Source organism: Stegodyphus dumicola, chromosome 5 (genome assembly GCF_044657685.1).
Source record: "Stegodyphus dumicola isolate Sdum_Otavi_A_Nest chromosome 5, ASM4465768v1".
Taxonomy (NCBI): domain Eukaryota; kingdom Metazoa; phylum Arthropoda; class Arachnida; order Araneae; family Eresidae; genus Stegodyphus; species Stegodyphus dumicola.
This window is the reverse complement of record NC_140772.1, coordinates 56,721,332-56,741,007: the sequence shown is the minus strand read 5'-3', so window position 1 is coordinate 56,741,007 and position 19,676 is coordinate 56,721,332. Positions and strand designations below refer to the sequence as shown.

The 19,676-nt window shown below is 34.0% G+C and overlaps 1 protein-coding gene across 1 annotated transcript in view; it reads left to right on the top strand.

Moving 5' to 3' along the window:
• Nucleotides 1–19,676, top strand: part of GramD1B (GRAM domain containing 1B) — a 115,539-nt gene that overhangs the window by 25,354 nt on the left and 70,509 nt on the right. The window contains exon 6 of the mRNA XM_035370952.2: nucleotides 15,782–15,958. Within this exon, the coding sequence (XP_035226843.1) occupies nucleotides 15,782–15,958 (177 nt within the window). The remainder of the gene's footprint in view (nucleotides 1–15,781; nucleotides 15,959–19,676) is intronic.

Genomic DNA, 19,676 nt, shown 5'->3' with positions numbered 1-19,676 from the left:
TGGGGAGTTGAAGATCATTTCCTTAAGTAAATAACTCTTCTATACCACAGGCATTTAATGAATTAATAATAGAAAAGCTACAGATTTGAATTTGAATAACAGTACCGTTGCACGTTCTCCCGCTTGTTAGATACAAATACAGTTCTGCTTGACTTTAAGTATTTAAAATAGCTACACCGTGCCTACTCGTGCTTGCTATTTTAACATTCTTTTGTTACCACCTTCACATGGAATCAACATCTATAAGACTCGGAAGAGTGAGAATAAATAAAATGAGGAATACTTCCTGTATTTTTTTAATTTCCCTTATTATACATTTGAACTGTTTGTGAAAATATTGTACTATATTACAATGGCATTGTAATATTTTTAGTATGTTCTTTTACATTGATGTAAAGCTTAACCCTGCAGCGGCAGCGCCAAACAGGCGATACGGACTTAAAAACTGTACAGAAAAGCGCCAATTGGCGAAACAGTAAACCCGTTTGGCAAACCTACAGGCTGACGGGGAGAGAAGAATTTCCCCGGCAGTCAAGTGGAACTACTTCAACGAATGTGTGCGTCTCTGCTTCGCCGAGATATGTGAGCTGGTGTACTCGCATCTGTACTGTGCTCTGAATTTCTTAAGCCGTTATAATGTACCCGGCAACTGTTACTTTTCCTTATTAAATTTGATTATTAATTGTGACATGTCTATCTTAACTAAGATTTCGGCTTTCCTAGTTAATGTTAGGGATATTTTCGTATGCACGTGTTACTCACACGTACATCATTGGTGACCCTGTCCCTCGCTCCTTCTGTTTCGATCCCTAATGACTATCTGTCTCAATCTTTGTTTAAAAACTAAAAATATGCCTTATTTTGATGCCAATGCTCTTCCTTATGACTGATAAAGGCTCAACCCTATTTATTTCCTCCTCATTTTATCGTACGGATTACACGTGGTTTATCACACTTAAGGAGGATTTACAGGTATGTGGTCAAATTTTTTTAATTATCTGTGATTGGTCTTAATTATGTTTTTGTGATATGTTTTGCTCTAAAATTATAGTTTTAATTTAATTATTGATTGTTTAAAATTGATCTTTGGGTAATAGTTGTGCTCACACTTTTATTGAGATATTGAATGTCTTCATTATTTTATTCTAAATTGATACTGTTTTGATAAGGTATAGTGCAAAACATTAAGTTTACGATTTACGATATATTTATAATTGGCAACCATGCCAGGATCGGAAGGCCAAACCAACGAGGAATCGAATATGGCGGTTCAGGAGCCACAAATCTCACACGTGGCAGTTAAAATTCCCCCTTTATGGAAAAAAAATGTTAAACTTTGGTTTATTCAAGTTGAGAGTAACTTTGCTTTAGCGAAGTTAAGTAGCGATAGTGCAAAATACAACCACGTGGTTTCTTCGATAGACCCTGAAACTCTTTCCGCAGTATCAGATATTTTATTTAATCCCCCAGCGACGGCTAAATATGATGCCCTTAAAGCTAGGTTAATAGTAGAATTCTCAGATTCGGAAAGCAAGCAAATACGCAGACTTATTTCTGAATTGCATTCAGGGGACGACAAACCATCTCACTTATTGAGAAAAATGAGAGAATTAGGTGGAAACTGTATAACTGACGAATTTTTAAAATCATTATGGCTGCAAAGGTTACCTTCCGATGTGCATGCCATTTTATCAATAAGTTCGGAATCCTTAGACAATTTAGCAAAAATGGCTGATAAGATAGCTGAAGTGCGCACGCCAACGAACAACAGCGTGTTCGCAGTCCAGGCAGCTTCGGCAAGTTCCCCCAGAAACCCTAATGATTCTGGTGCCCCCCTCGAGGAGCTTAAGGCCTTAAGGAGTGAAATCTCTGCCCTAAGTAAACAAGTCGAGCGACTCTCCCGCGGCAAAACGAGGAATAATTTCCCCCGGGATCAACATAACAAAGCACGTAGGTTTTCGCGTGGGCATTCCCGAGAGCGTGTGAACAATTATTGTTATTTTCATTCGCGATTCGGTAATAATGCACGAAAATGTCGAGCACCTTGTTCCTTTTCTCAGAACACTACGGCCCAGGAAAACTAGTAGTAGCGGCTGTCGATCGAAATTCATCGGCAGTCACACATGCATGTCGTTTACATGTTTACGATAACAGACTAAATTTAAACTTTTTGATTGATTCGGGCTCGGATGTTTCATGTGTGACACCGACTTCTAAGTTTAAGAAAATGCATCCTGATTTGCTTCAATTATTTGCCGCGAATAATTCCAGAATTTCTACGTATGGAACAAAATTGTTAACTGTGAATTTAGGACTTAGACGAAACTTTTCTTGGAAGTTTTTAATCGCCAATGTACCAGTGCCTATAATAGGAGCCGACCTTTTAAGGCATTTTGATCTTTTAATCTATTTAAAACGAGGTAGGCTTATCGATAATACTACGAAATTAACTCGTATTGGTTCTCTTTCCGATTCTAAAAATTATTTTTCGGTAAAGTTAATATCTGGTGATTCACCATATCACAGAATCTTGAAAGACTTTCCGGAAGTACTGAAATTAAAATCCGATTCGGGTAGAGTAAAGCATAGTACGGTTCATTACATCGAAACAAACGGTCCTCCTGTGCACAGTAAACCGCGTAGGTTAAGCCCTAAGTTATACGAAGCAGTAAAAAAAGAATTTCAATTTATGATAGATCAAGGTATTTGTAGACCATCAAAATCAGCATGGTCATCACCTCTTCATGTAGTTTCTAAAAGTTCGGGCGACATACGGCCAGTAGGAGACTACCGAAAACTAAACGCGTGCACCGAACCCGACAGATACCCTATCCCGCATTTACAAGACTTTAATAATACGCTTAACAGAAAGACAATTTTTTCAAAAATTGATATCGTTCGGGCATATCATCATATACCAGTCCATCCAGATCATATACTGAAAACTGCAGTTTGCACCCCATTTGGTCTTTTCGAATTTCCGTTTTTAAATTTCGGACTGTGTGGAGCAGCTCAAACCTTTCAAAGGTTTATGAACGAAATTCTTGGAGATCTAAAATTCGCCTACGTCTACTTAGATGATATTTTGATATTTAGTGATACGGAAGATGAGCATAAATCTCACCTACGTACTGTTTTTGAAAGATTAACTTCATATGGATTGACAATTAACGCTTCGAAATGTGTTTTCGGCGTTCCGGAAATATCTTTTTTAGGCCATATAATCAATAAAGATGGTACCAAGCCTCTGACGAACAAAGTGGAACCGATACTTAACTACCCACTTCCTAAAACGGTAAAAGATTTGCAGAGATTTTTAGGATTTTTAAATTTTTACCGTCGATTTTTACCCAACGTAGCCCAGAATCAAATACATTTAACTTCGTATTTAAAAGGGGCTAAGAAAAATGATAAGACAATCCTGAATTTGTCTGAGGAAGCGCGGAGTGAATTTCAAAAGTGCAAACAGCTAATCGCTAATGCTGTTCTTTTGGCACACCCGAAGAAAGATGCCCAGTTGGTTTTACAGGTTGATGCGTCAGACTTCGCGATCGGTGGAACGCTATCACAAATAGTTGATAGAAATTTACAGCCTCTCGCATTTTTCTCACGAAAGCTTTCACACGCGGAAAGGAACTATAGTGCGTATGATCGAGAGCTATTGGCAGCTTATGCTGCTATTAGGCATTTTAAGCATATGTTGGAAGCACGGAACTTTTCTTTAATCACCGATCACAAACCGCTCACGTATGCATTCCGACAGCGTTTGGATAAGTGTTCACCTCGTCAGGCTATGCAGTTAGACTTTATCTCCCAATTCACCACTGAAATTCGCCATATAAAAGGTTCGGAGAATATCGCTGTCGACATACTTTCGCGTATAGAAGCAATAAGCATGCCTAACCCTATCGACTATGAGGAAATCGCTAAAATGCAAGAAATCGACCCAGAATTACAAACATTGCTTAAAGAGTCAAAAGTTCTACATCTCAAAAAAGTTACCTTACCGAATTGTAGCTTACCGATATATTGCGATGTGTCAACAGGTAACGCCCGTCCTTACATTCCTCCGGCATTCCGGGAGAAAGTTTTTGCCACCTTGCACAATTTGTCTCACCCCGGCATTCGCGCATCAACAAAGTTAGTATGTTCACGGTTTGTTTGGTCTTCCATCCGCAAAGATTGCGCGAAATGGGCACGGCAGTGCATTCCGTGCCAGAAAGCAAAAGTAAGCAGGCATACTAGAACCCCGTTAATGAAGTTTCCAGACCAATCACAGAGGTTTGATCGCGTCCACCTTGATCTTGATGGTCCCCTACCTCCTTCTCAAAATAATTATTACTGTCTAACTATGATAGATAGATTTACTAGATGGCCCGAAGCAGTACCCTTACCAGACATAACAGCACGCACAGTAGCACAGGCTTTCTATGACCACTGGATTACTCGATTTGGTTGTCCGACTGTTATTACTACCGACCAAGGGCGACAGTTTGAAAGCGGCTTATTTCGAGCCCTTTCCCAATTATTGGGAATCAAGAGGATCAGGACGTCTCCGTACCACCCACAGGCGAATGGACTGATCGAGGAATTCCACCGTCCTTTGAAAGCTGCCTTAAAAGCGCACGATACCAGTGACTGGGTGGCTGCCCTTCCAACGCTGCTGATGGGTTTCCGCGCCGCTCTCAAAGAGGACATAGGAGCAACCACTTCTGAACTGGTGTATGGAAAGACTATCCGTCTCCCAGGAGAATTTTTCAATCCGACACCTCCGGATGCGTCCCCCAAACAGTTTGTGGAGGATTTAAAATCTCACTTTGCCAGTGTCCGCCCGACCACGACTTCTAGCCACGGCCAGCGAACATGTTTCATTCATCCACGCCTTCACAAGTCCACATATGTGTTTGTTCGACACGACGGAGTTAGAAAACCACTTCAAACTCCTTATGATGGACCATTTAAGGTGCTAGAAAGACGAGATAAAACGTTTGATCTCGAAATAAAAGGGACTAAGCAAACGATCTCCATAGATAGAATGAAACCCGCTTTTGTAACCATGGACTCTTCTCAAGTTGCTTCCAAGAGTGTGAAAAAAACTTCGGACAATTGTATCACCCGTTCTGGACGATTAATCCGACCCCCGCATCGGTATGTCACATTTCGTTGACACTGCAGAGGGAGTATGCAGCGGCAGCACCAAACAGGCGATACGGACTTAAAAACTGTACAGAAAAGCGCCAATTGGCGAAACAGTAAACCCGTTTGGCAAACCTACAGGCTGACGGGGAGAGAAGAATTTCCCCGGCAGTCAAGTGGAACTACTTCAACGAATGTGTGCGTCTCTGCTTCGCCGAGATATGTGAGCTGGTGTACTCGCATCTGTACTGTGCTCTGAATTTCTTAAGCCGTTATAATGTACCCGGCAACTGTTACTTTTCCTTATTAAATTTGATTATTAATTGTAACATGTCTATCTTAACTAAGATTTCGGCTTTCCTAGTTAATGTTAGGGATATTTTCGTATGCACGTGTTACTCACACGTACATAAACCCTTTGTTGCTCAGTGTTCCACTACATAGAACACCGAACTCGAATCGCTTCTGAAACCATTAAATTTAACCGTAAATGGATAAAAATGCTTTTATAATATACTTTGAACTTTTCTTTTCAAGTAGTAGATGGCAGCATATCACAAGGAAACCCAGAATTTTCACCTATGATGTCTTATTAAAATCCACTTATTTTCAAGTAATTTTCTCTAGTTTTTTGTGATAAAAAAAAAAAAAATTGTTTGAAAAAATTTCTGTATAATTTTAATGGCTGTACTCTGTATTATTTGTTCTATATTTTTTTTTAAATTTTTCATACAAAAAGCAAGCGCCGAATCATTGGATAAAACAGATTGTTCCATCAGCGGGAACACTGCACCTTTAGCGATCTCACGCTATTATGCATCAGAACATCCATTCTTAGGAGAAAACATCTGTTGTATATGTTTTCTGTTTCTGTTGTTTTGGGGAGAATGAATTCAAACAAAGCAGTATTGAGAGTGAGGTGTGGTTTGTGTTATGAAAGCCCTAATATGGGCATCTTGAAATTTTTGTGAGTCCAGGTGGGAATTTTATTAGTAGCTCGATCATCACAAAACAAGTTCAAACACTAAGAAGGCAGGAGAAATACATTATGTAGTTTCAGTAAGTTTTAGCATTCGTTTTCCTGAGGATTGTAGGCATTCTTATATCTATATACCCAAGTATGGGTTCGCCAAGTTGATGAAATTTGATGACTGCCTTAGAGATTAAAATTATCAATGTTAATGTTTATTTATGCTGTCAGAAATACTGATAATTTTCATAATCATAGGAGGATTCGCTGTGTTACTATTTGTGTGTTTATTAAAAAACAGAAAAATAATAACTCCTCTTTTCCTGTTAACAAAGTTGACAATAAAATGTCATTGGTTTTTAATGTGTCTAATTATTATTACCTGATATATGTTAATAACTTCATGTTGGTTGTTTTCTTAGCTTTTAGTTTTTCTGCAAGCAGGGTTGGTTAGGTGTTCTGCTATACCCGTAGGTGCAAGTATCCTGTCGTGTAAATATCAATAAAACTAGACTGAACTTCTGACTGAAACAATATGTTTGTACAACAATACATTTGTATTTTAAATTTTTGAAATGTTGCGTGCACTGAAATTCCACTTCAGCAGTATAAAATTAGTGCCACAAAAATCCAACCAGTAATTTTTTTGTCAGATTGTTTAGAATTTTACAATCAAAGTGATGCTCTGTATCGTTCATCTTGTGCTGAGCTCTCCAGTATTTCTCCCACAAGTGTCCCAAGCCCAGTGCAGGGCAGTGACTTGAATGGTTCACATCCATTTCCTCACAAATGTTGCACACTTGGCAAAGAGGACTTGGCAGTATTTTTATATGATATAGATGCTTGGTGAGGCAACCATGGCCAGTAGTGAGGTGAAAAGTGGCAACAGATCTGTTCCTTGGCCATAGTGGAATATCTGTGATTTTCTCAATCCATTTCTTGTCTTTGTTTGCCTCTTTGATGTTTTTCCAGTAGTCCTGTCTAAAAGATTTTTTTAACTAACCGTTTGGCGGAATAAAAAGGAATTGGTTTCTATGCTATTTGAGCAATTTTGATTGTCTTCTTTGCCAGGGAGTCTGCAATTTCATTCACAGTGTGCTGGTACCCACTGCAAAGCAATCTCTTTATGGTTTTGGATTAAATCATTAAGGGTCAGATAAATATTATTAGCTGAAACAGTAGTTTCAGAGGAAGCAATGGTCAGGAGGACAGCTCTAGAATCTGATAGTATAACAGCCCTTGGGGAAATTTTCAGAGTGCCATTGGAACTGTGACAAGGTGATTTGAATTCCAAAGATCTCCATGTCAAAGACTGTTTTAAACCTTCTGACAGGAGTGTAAAATGAGAAGACCCTGCAGAAGACGCCAGCGCCAACATTGATACAGTCATTCAACATAGAGCCATCTGTAAACACATGCAGTCAGTCACTCATTATCTGGGTACAATTCATGGATAGTCTCCAAAGCTACAGCATTTAAAATTAAGTCATTTGTTTCTTTCTTAAAAAACTTCACTTGATAGGTCTATCCTAACCAAATATCTTGATAGGTATCACTTGATAGGTCTATCCATAATAGATTTGTGCCACAAAGAAGGGATACAGCCAGAGGTCCAAACAAGATTGAATAACTTTAAAATAGTCTTCATTTCTCATGTTTCTAGTGATGCTGTTCTTCTGTTTGTATTTCTGACTACAGTTGTCTTCTAATCTGCCACTGGAAATAAAAAAAATAAAATGATGCTATGCATTTGCCTTCAGACTGAAGGATTTGAAACTCTCATTCAAGTTCCGTATTTCAAGCGCAGCAGCAGTGTCTGCTGAAACGACTTTCATTGCTGCCACCAAAGTAGAAGATCCTCCAAAGTTCAATGGATGCTGTTACTTGTATCAGAGTCAACATGCTGAACAAGTTAACCATATGCCCTAGGCAATCATAAATGCTTGATTTTTTTCAATTTGTTTGCAGATGTAATGTTTTCATATTTTCATACTTTTTGGCATAAACTTTTTATTTTATTTATATTTATTTACATTCAAAAGATAAATATAAACTGGAATTTTTCAAAATTAATTTTAATCGAGTTTTTATTTTATTTGATAGTGTTTTTAGTTAATGGCAAGAGGTATTAATTTTGTTTGAGAAAATTTAATAAATATATAGTCTCTTTTTATAATATTTCTGCTGTTACTGAGCATAAAATGATATAAATAAGAATGAATGAAAATAACTCCACTCAAAATTAAAATTTTAAATCAAGCAATGAAATATTTCTATGAATTTCCATATTTTACATTTTTAGATCTTTAAAATGTTCAGATAACTTTTTAAATGTCATAGACTGTAATCTAGAGTTTTCAGATTGCAAGTTTATTATTATTATTTTCATATCTATAATCTTCTCCTGTATGGAAGACCCAGACTTTGTCTTCAAAGCATAATTCTTGTATAAACTTTATTTGCTTTGTACATTAATTAATGCCAATATTCATTCATTTGCAATTTTGTCATTCTGTTTTTCATTAATTTTCCCTAATAAAAATTTTTAACGAATAATTATGATAGTAAAAATTCATTCAAAGTGTTTCTTTTGTTGCACACTCGAGATTAACAGTTATAAAAAATGTCCATAGAATAAAGCATATTTAATTCGTAATTACGAAGTACATAAAGAAAAAGGTCCAAATTTTTCATGACTTATAAACAGCAGTATCGAAATATGTGCCATTTAGAAACAGATTTAAAATTATGGAAATTTGTAAGATTTTTTTTTAATCTGCATTAACCCTTAAGTACATTTTCTGTTTCAAACACAGAGGAGGGGTCTCTCAGACTGTGCTCTATTTTATGCATATTAAAAATATAAAATTTTAAAATAATATACTATTGTTATTATATTGTTATTATATAAGCATTAATACACTTTGCTTGTTATATTGAATTAATTAATTCTTTTTAAAACTCTAAAATTAATGCATTAAAATTAATTTTTAAATCGCATATGATAAAGTACGAAACATTTAATCAAATAAAAAAAATAAACACTACTTACTTGCAAATGTGTAAATCTAAACTATTTAATAAATTTTCCATCTACAGAATCTGGATTATATAAAATAATGCCAAAAAAGTATAATAAATACAGAATATTAAAAAAATTGCAGCACATTATTTAAAGCATTTTCAACACAATTTTTGCAAATTCTCTTGGCACATCCGTTACTTATTGGATTCTTGCAGCTGAAACATAGATAGGAAGTTTTTCTTCTCAGTCTACGGGGACAAAGAAAGCATGTTTTATGCTTTTTAAGGGTATCAGTTACATCTGGGCTAGAATAAATTCCACTGAAAACTCCTAGCACTCTCTGAATGCACATTTTTATATTTCTCAGTTCACAAAGCTTTTGAAGCTTCCGTTCCATATGTGGTTTCACTAATTCTGTTGATAACTCCAGCAAAAAATTCCTCCCAATTCGGCACTATCTCTTAACGATTAATGATACATATGCATTAATACCACTTATATCAAGGAACCTAAAGAATATGGCCATTGCCTTGTTCTTCAGCTTGTAGAATGTTTAGAACATTTTTCATCCAATGCATCTACACCTCCTTTAGTCAAATTGTTAAATGTTTTTATTTCTGGTTCCTCAGTTTCAAGGTCTTCTGATTTCAAATGATGCATTGAAGAAATGAGAATAGTTGAAAAAAATTCACCTGGTATTTCTCTCTTATTTTTTTTTCATAGTACTGACATATGTCAAACCTCTAAAGTTAAGTTCTTGTACAAGCTCGACACTCACATAGTAATAAAACCATTTGCCCCTCCTGCGAGAGAAAAGTAATGTAAATGCAGAGGTGAGGTCTATATGACCGTGGCCGAATTTTAAAAATTATTTTTTAAAAAACTAATGGATAAAGTTTAATAAAAATTTAGGAACAGTTATATTTTATGTCAACTTGAAAGTACTGAAAAGGAAAAGAATAACTATATAACATATAAGCAGTTTCACAGTTCTAAAATATTGGCGCGTTCATACAGACCTCACCTCCGTGTTTAAGGGTTAAAGAATTAAAAGATATAAATAAAGCATGGCAAATGAAGAAGAAAATATGGTGAAATTTTATATATAATTATAATGCAAATCGTAAACAGTTATATAAAAATTTTGCATTCATAAATATTTCTTCAGTATTACAAACAATAGACACACTGGACGTATAACTTTTATAAATAAGAAGTTCTTAACGCTTGATCTTTGGACCAATTTTGCATGCATGCATAAATTTTCTTTGTTTAAATAGTGCCATGTGAATGTGAAGCAATTTAAAAAAATAAATTCCTTTATTAGAATTTGTTTGAAATCTAGTTGAAACAGTACTCCACTTAGTAATATTGAATTTCTATTTCATCTCATTGAAATATGATATAATTTTATTGTTCATATCAGCAAAGGTAGCAAAGCAATTCAGCGAAAAGCTATACAGTTAGACACTATAAAAACTCATAAATGCCACACTATGCTTTGTACGGTTTCTGTTGTAATTAGAAGCTAAAGCCCATCAGACCCTAGTAAACTAATAGTGAGTTATTGGTATGTTTTAAACAATTAATGTACTGAAGATGGTTAAAATAACCTTTTTATTTAGCCTTAAATTTAACAGAACAGGCACAACAAAACATCCACTACAAATGAAAATTCCATTACTTGTGGTATTTAAATTAATTTAACAGAGGTTAAATTCAAATGCAGATTATGTAATTGGAGAGTACATATGAAATAACTAATTAAGCTGGCTCAGAATTTTACTACCGTGTAATTTAAGCATTTGTTAGCAAAATGCTAAAGCTATAATATAACTTTAAGCAGAGTTGGTGAGAATAACAAGCTCTTATCTAAGGACTGAAAACCCTCATCTTAAATACACACAAACATAATTTGCAACCTGGTTAAATGTATGAAAGGGAAAAGTTATAATACAGACTTAAATTACAATAACTGGTAAATTGAAATACCTTACAGCATTATTGAAGAACGTGGAGAAAATGGATTTAGAAAAGCTAAAACAAAAGAATTTGATTATACCTGTAAGAGTTTTCAGTTTACCGATACCTGATATAGAACTATAATAAGCAGTTTTCTTATGAAAAATGAATCTATTTCAGCAGAAGAAAATCATTTATGCCTAAACTTTTTAATGTTGTAATAGACACTTATGTAGTTAACAGAAAGACTGTTATAGTTAAATCATTGTTTTGAAGATTTGAATAGGTAAATTATTGTTTGGATGTGGAATAGTGTATATTATTTGTGACGTTAAGAACTTACCTTAAATTAAGGAATATTTGAACAGCAATTGTAAGAAGCTTGTGTGTGACCAAAGTGACCCGAAATGAAACTGAGCAGATATAAATGCCTTGTTGGATATTGCTGCAGAGTTAGTTATCATAAACTGCCAACAGTTGTTTGCCAGTACTTCAGTACTTAAAAAAAAAAAAAAAAATGGAAGACATTTTCTAAAAATTTTTGTGTTGCACAGAGAATTTATTCATGCATGCTAACGTCAGCTGCCTCAATAGAGTGCAGCTATGAAAATTTTTTTAAAAAACATTACAAATGTTTTACAAGAAAATTGTTGCCAATTCCATAAAAAGATCCTGATTTTCCAAGGGGAATTAGTCTCTTTCAATAAAACCACCAACAATTAACTCAACAGATTGCATCTCATCTCTCTCAGATTTTTGCACAATATTCCTATGCCAATTTTTTTAAAATTTATTTTATTATTATTATTATTATTATTTTTACATGTATGTATATTCAATAGCATACAATAGGCTCCGTCAACCACTATACCATCTGGGAATGCCAAAATATAAAAATGAATATAATATGAAGAAATATAATTTTAGAACTCAAATCTTTTATTTTCAAAATTCTGCAACATGGTATAAGTAGAGGCAAAAAATGTAGTAAATTACAGAACAACGCGTAAAAGTTAAAGTAAGAATCAATAGTTATGAAGTAAAAGTTATGCAATATGTAATAATGTAGAAAAGCTTATGTGTACAAATATTGATCCATGATGACCATAAAACTGGATAGGCCAGAGGTGGGGAACCTTTTTACCATTAGAGGCCACATTTAAATTAGGCAGCAATAAGAGAGGCCGCATAAGCTGATTGACCTAAGAAAGTGACTTTTGTGAAATTATTATAGTTTTTCTATAGATTTAACAATTTATTGCATTATATAGAAAAAATAAAATATAATGCTACAAAATTTTAAATATAATATACATATAAAATAATATAAAAATATTATAAAAAATACAATAAAAATATTTTTTTATTCACTAAGTCAGTGACTTATTTGGCTTTGTTTTTTGTTTGACAGTAATTGTATATTTGGATCAAGCTTCGTAACACACAGCTTTAATTGATCCTCTAAATGTGCATCTGTAATTTGCGTTCTTAAATTTGTTTTTATTCTTGACATGAGAGAAAATGTTGTCTCGCAACAGTAGGTACTTCCGAAGCAGGAAAGTAAACGACGAGCATGTTCTCGAAGGCATGGATATTCAACAGCATTTTCCCAGATTTCTATGGGATACTTTTTAGCGTTAAAAAGGGATTTGATGATACTATCTTCCCCTAAATCAATTAACTCCATTTGTAGTTCTGCAGGAGCCTCAGATATATCTATTAAATGTGGTTCAAATGCCAGTTTCATAGCAGGAGTGTGCTCGTCAAAATCAGAAAATCTATTAGTATACTCTTCTATTAAACAATCCAAGACACCTACATATTCATCGAATATTTTATTTTCACAGTTCTGCTCATTTAACATTTTAGCTAGCTCCGGGAAGTGTTGTGCAGATATTTCCGATCGACAAAGCAATGTTTTGAAAAATGATAATTTTTTTCTAAACGCTTGGATCTTTTGCCACATTTCATAAATATACCTCGTTTCACCTTGCAGGCAAATATTTAAATTGTTTTGTTTTGTCATCATATCAGACAAAAATGCAAGGTTTCTGAGAAATACTTCATCTGATAGATCACATTGTTTTCCTTGTTCTTTATAAAAGTTTAAAATTTGTCGTCGTAAAGACAAAACTTTTATCAAAACCTGACCTGTTGATAGCCAGCGAACCTTGCAGTAGTATGGCAGGTCAACACTATACGTTTCCTCATCTAAAGAGAGCATCTGCCGAAATTCACGATGACGCATTCTATTTACATGAATATAGTTGACAGTGGCAATGGTTCTATCCAGAGTGTCTTGCAAAATGATAGATTTTGCGCAAAGATTTTGCTGATGCAAAATGCAGTGAAATGATATAAATTTTTTCAAGTTTTCTTTTTTTAACAAAGCAATGAATCCTTCTTTTTTGCCTCTCATAGAAGGTGCGCCATCGGTGCAGACACTGACTAAATTACTGACATTCAATTGTAATTTATTACATACTTCTTTGAAGTTTTCGAAAATATCGGCTCCGCGAGTTCTTCCAGTTAGTGTACCCAATGCAAGTAGTTCTTCGTAACATTGAAAATCTTTAGTTATAGCACGAATAAAATATAAAACTTGTGCCGAATCTGTTTTATCAGTGCTTTCATCTAAAGCAATTGAAAAATAAACATATTCATTTTGTATAATTGCATGAAGTTGCTCTGTTACATTTTGCGCTAATTCGTGCTGTCGATCTGTTACAGTTCTTCTTGAAAGAGGTAATTGTTTGTATTTGTCGACATTTCTTGGATCTAACATACTTACTGCTTCAACAATACATTCTTTAATTATTTCAATGTCACTAAATGGTTTGCCCCTTTTTCAAGTATATGTGCTATTTTATACGTAACAGCAACTGCAGCGGAATTTTGATTTACAAAGGCACTAAAAGATGCCTGCTGATGATTCTTCTCATTTTTCAACTTTTGAAGTGCAGCTTTTCGTGATTCACCTTCTAAAGCGAAATATTTATGTTCTTTATGAGTCAAATAGTGTTTATTTGCATTCACTTTTTTTAAAGTATTTAAAACTGTATTGCACAACAAACACATCATTTTATCTTTCTCAGCAGTAAAGAAAAAATCTAACTCCCATTCTACATTAAATGTTCTGTTTTCATCACCTAATTTTCTTCTCTTACTATTTGACATGATGGATAAAAAAACGAATATCAAATAATATCTTTAACAAAGTGTGTACTTTCTAGAAATACAATAAAACCGTGTACCTGTTATAAGCACGCACTGTTAACTACAGTTAGCTGAAGATCGCAACAGGGAAGCGTTGAGAGATGCGAGTCAGAGAAGCCAAAGCAAGGTGTGACACTCAAATGGGAGATCTGAAACCGAGTTTTGTTTACTTCTTAGACAAGGTAGTTGGCGCTGCTAGCTGTGGGCCAGAGCCTCACTCATGCGTGTTAGAGTCCGTTTCAGACTAGTATTCTGACGTCATGTTACAATATGACTGTCTTTGGTGGGATTTTTCGTACAACTGTCATGGCGTTGATGTACAATAGTTGTTTGAAACGAACTCTACCATTTTGTACTAGGTGGCAAAGGGCTGCACAAGAACCTCGCGGAGGCCGTAGGTTCCCCACCTATGGGATAGGCTAAGGCAGATTAAATAATCATCTTGATTTCAGTTGACATCTGCAGCCATAATTTACTTGACACTCTGATCATACCTGTTCAAGAGCATTTATATTTTTGATATATTGTTGTGATAGGAAGAGGGCAGTATCTTAGCAAAAATAGAGGTGCAAAGTGTTCAGTTATCTAGTATAGAAGCTCCAAGAGAAGGGTTTCAGTTCTCGAAATTTTGAATTCAAGTTCCGAATTAGCTATGTCATTAGCTCTATGTAAGTCATATGATGGAGACTGATCTAGAAATGATGCAATGCAGAAATTTTTATTACTACTTTTAAAATAGAAAGAGGAAATACCCAAATAAAAAATGAGGAAATTAGGAGCTATTGCTAATTTAAATTATAATTTTGATTAACATATTTTTTTATCTTGCATACATTTATTATTATTATTATTATTATCATTCCTGCCTTATGTAAGGTATAAATTAAATTGCAAGTCAGTAGTGTAGAAGGAACTTTATAGCCATTTTTTATTAGTCTGATATGAATAAACATACAAAATTTTCCTCTTAAAACAGAAAGCCATAATATACTATCAGCACTGTTTTTCTTTCTTCATTAAAACTCAAAATGATGATGATGATTTTTCATTAGATATATTCATATATCCTTGAACTTTCTCTCTTTCTTTTATGCGCTTACATATAATATTCATTCAGAAAAAATACAGTTTATTTTTGCACTTATATAATTGTAAGTCTGTAATGAAATTGAATTCTTCTAAAATAGAGACATGAGATTTTGTTTGTGGATTGCCTGAGGTTGATTTATATAATAAAATCACTTTCAAGAGTGTTAAGTTCTCTTTGCAACTGCTAACCAACCACCAAAAGTTTAAAAATAAATAGATAAATAAAAAATATGCAGTTGGTGATATCTAGGGCAATAATCCTTTTAGTCCTAAAATCCTAACATTTCCAAAAAATTCTTACAATCATTAACTTATTATTTCAGATAAATTATAATGTAAGGAAGTCACAATAATATTTTAATTATTTTATTCTCTGTTAATAGGTTACCATAAGGTGTCGAGACATCACTAGCATGACAAAGGAAAAAACTGCAAGAGTCATTCCAAATGCAATACACATAGCTACAGATACTGAGAAACACTTCTTTACATCCTTTGGTGCTAGGGATAAAACATTTCTGATGCTTTTTCGAATCTGGCAGAATGCATTATTAGAACAAGTAAATTTATATATTTAATTATGTATTTAAAACTTTTTATTATTTTAAGTCATTTTGTAATATCAATATTTTTTCTAATTGAAAAATCTGACGAACATGTATACGGAACTATGAACATGTCTAGTGAGTGAACTATGTAAATACATATATGTATTATAACAAAATAGCCAAGAATCATCTACCTACCAGGGGTGCCTTTGGGAAGAATTTTTTAAGAGAAATTAAATTGTCTTTCTATATGACACAAGGAAATTCATAAAATCATCCCCATCAGTTTAAGGTCCCAGCAGAAGCTGGGGTTGAATTGTAAAAGAATACAGTAGTCTTAAGATCTAGGCCATTGGTAAGAGCAAATTGCATTTGCATGCAGTGGTGATCTGTATATGGCTCGTGCGAGCAATTTGTTAAGTTTTTCTCTAATTTGCTAACTACTTGTTATTTTCCCACTAGTTTATGTACCAAAATGTCTTGTGTGTTGTAATCATACTTTGATGTTTATTAGTCTTCCTCTTGATAGTTGGAATCTCTCTGATATTGTATCACATGTGTTATAGGTAACTTAAAATTCAAATAAGCACTGGAAAATGCCGAACTTTGTTTTCAGTAAGTTTATTGTTTCATATCAAATTGTTTAATGTTGGGATGATAGGACAAAGCCTTTTCTAAAATGCTGTTGCATATGATACCTTTGCTTTCTGTTTCCAAAAACTCTTCTTTTTTAAAACAAATGGTTATGAGTGATGATAAATGAGTACTGTACTGTAATGTCAAATACTGAATGACTCTGTGTCATGTAGAAATAATGCATGCCAGCTCCATCTATTCCAAAAAGGTTTTCTTAGTTGTATGGTAGGATATCAAGGGAATAATCCATTGGAAATTACTTCTCCATAACCAAACCATTAACGCTGACATGTAATGCCAGACCTCATGCTACTTAAATCACTGGGGAGGGGACTACTCAACTTCCATTGGAAATCTTAACTTTACCTCATCCAGCACACTTCCTGGACTTTGTGCCTTTAAACTACCTTCATTTTCTATTTTTACAGAATTCTTTGAGCTTTCAAACTGTTGAACTGATGCGCAGGATGTGAAAGCAGCATTACAGTAAACTCTTGGCAAGCACAGATTTGTGGAACAACAGTTTCACACATGTGCATTTTCTTAATTGTTTCCATTTAATTTATTCGATGCTCACTTCTCAGTATTAAATGTTTGCTGGTGTCAGTTCAGGCTTCAAATTATCAACAATTTTTAGGATGAGGACCTTAGTCATTGAACTGCTGTCTGACAGGATGCACTTTCATGTGGGGATGGGCAATTCGTGCTAAGCCTAATTTTGCAAAGAAATCCATATAAAATAAATTTGGATATAATTGTTCTTTGTCATATTATGAGAAGAATACGCTGATAGTTATTTAATCAGAATTGATTTTAAAATATTTTCCTTAAAAATTCTGTAAAATAATGAATTCTACAATTTAATATTTTTTTTTTTTTTTTACTTTCCTCAAATAAATATATATGGGAAAATATCCAATTGCAGATATTTTATTATATTTTATTAATAAAATATAAAATTGTTAATTTTATTAATCTCTTTAAAAATATCAGCCTTAAAGGAACAAAAGGGAGGGAATATTTCAAAATGTACTAGACTTTTTGGATTATTTTCATCAAAATAATCAAGCCGAAAAACACTCCAATTTGTTCCAATTTCATGTCTGGAAATTTTAATGATTTTGGAACTGTGTGTTACGTTTGCAATGTATTTTATGATTATCATGAGAAAAAAGTGTCTTTGATAGCTCATCCGGTGTTAATATTTGGTGCTGTTAGAGAATCAAAAGTTTCAAATCTTGAAAAATCCAAACTTAGTTTAAAATATGTGAACTGTGTCCTTAGGTAAGATGCTGTGATTTCTGATCCTGTATCTACATATCCAACATACTGACTATATCCTTGATATCCATGTATGTTGCCATTTCTATGTGTTAATATGCTCATATTAGGATCGTTATGTATATCATTTTCCAATTCTTTAGAAATATCATTACTGTCATAAATATCAGAAAATGACTCATTCATCATATGTGTATACTATTCTGTTAAATACTGTTTTCATTTTGCCATTTGAAGTACAAGAAATATTTTGCTAAGAGAGACACAAAGTATTCGTCTCGGTGTTAACCAGACTTTAAAAGGAATAAGCAAAGCCTCTAAAAGCTTAGAATATCTACCCCTATCTCTCCAAAAATAAAAATAAAAGTATTTGGAAGCTTCGAGAACAGGTGCATGTTTATGCCAGCTGATGCAGTTAACAGCTAATTCTGTTTATTGTACATTACTTTATTCTGCATTCCTGTTCTCTCCTCCCCCCAAAAAAACTCTGCAACAGAATGATGGTCTGCATCTAGCGGCCCCCCCAAAAAAGTCCTAATTAAATGTTTTATAAAAAAATTCACATGTGGCACACCTGTGGTCAAGTCAGTTTACTGGGTGATTCATGTAGGGTACACCCATCCGGTGTTAATATTTGGTGCTGTTAGAGAATCAAAAGTTTCAAATCTTGAAAAATCCAAACTTAGTTTAAAATATGTGAACTGTGTCCTTAGGTAAGATGCTGTGATTTCTGATCCTGTATCTACATATCCAACATACTGACTATATCCTTGATATCCATGTATGTTGCCATTTCTATGTGTTAATATGCTCATATTAGGATCGTTATGTATATCATTTTCCAATTCTTTAGAAATATCATTACTGTCATAAATATCAGAAAATGACTCATTCATCATATGTGTATACTATTCTGTTAAATACTGTTTTCATTTTGCCATTTGAAGTACAAGAAATATTTTGCCAAAGGAGACGCAAAGTATTCGTCTCGGTGTTAACCAGACTTTAAAAGGAATAAGCAAAGCCTCTAAAAGCTTAGAATATCTACCCCTATCTCTCCAAAAATAAAAATAAAAGTATTCGGAAGCTTCGAGAACAGGTGCATGTTTATGCCAGATGATGCAGTTAACAGCTAATTCTGTTTATTGTTCATTAATTAATTCTGCATTCCTGTTCTCTCCTCCCCCCAAAAAAACTCTGCAACAGAATGATGGTCTGCATCTAGCGGCCCCCCCAAAAAAGACCTAATTAAATGTTTTATAAAAAAATTCACATGTGGCACACCTGTGGTCAAGTCAGTTTACTGGGTGATTCATTTAGGGTACACCCATCCGGTGTTAATATTTGGTGCTGTTAGAGAATCAAAAGTTTCAAATCTTGAAAAATCCAAACTTAGTTTAAAATATGTGAACTGTGTCCTTAGGTAAGATGCTGTGATTTCTGATCCTGTATCTACATATCCAACATACTGACTATATCCTTGATATCCATGTATGTTGCCATTTCTATGTGTTAATATGCTCATATTAGGATCGTTATGTATATCATTTTCCAATTCTTTAGAAATATCATTACTGTCATAAATATCAGAAAATGACTCATTCATCATATGTGTATACTATTCTGTTAAATACTGTTTTCATTTTGCCATTTGAAGTACAAGAAATTTTGCCATTTGAAGTACATTTGAAGTACAAGAAATATTTTGCCAAAGGAGACACAAAGTATTCGTCTCGGTGTTAACCAGACTTTAAAAGGAATAAGCAAAGCCTCTAAAAGCTTAGAATATCTACCCCTATCTCTCCAAAAATAA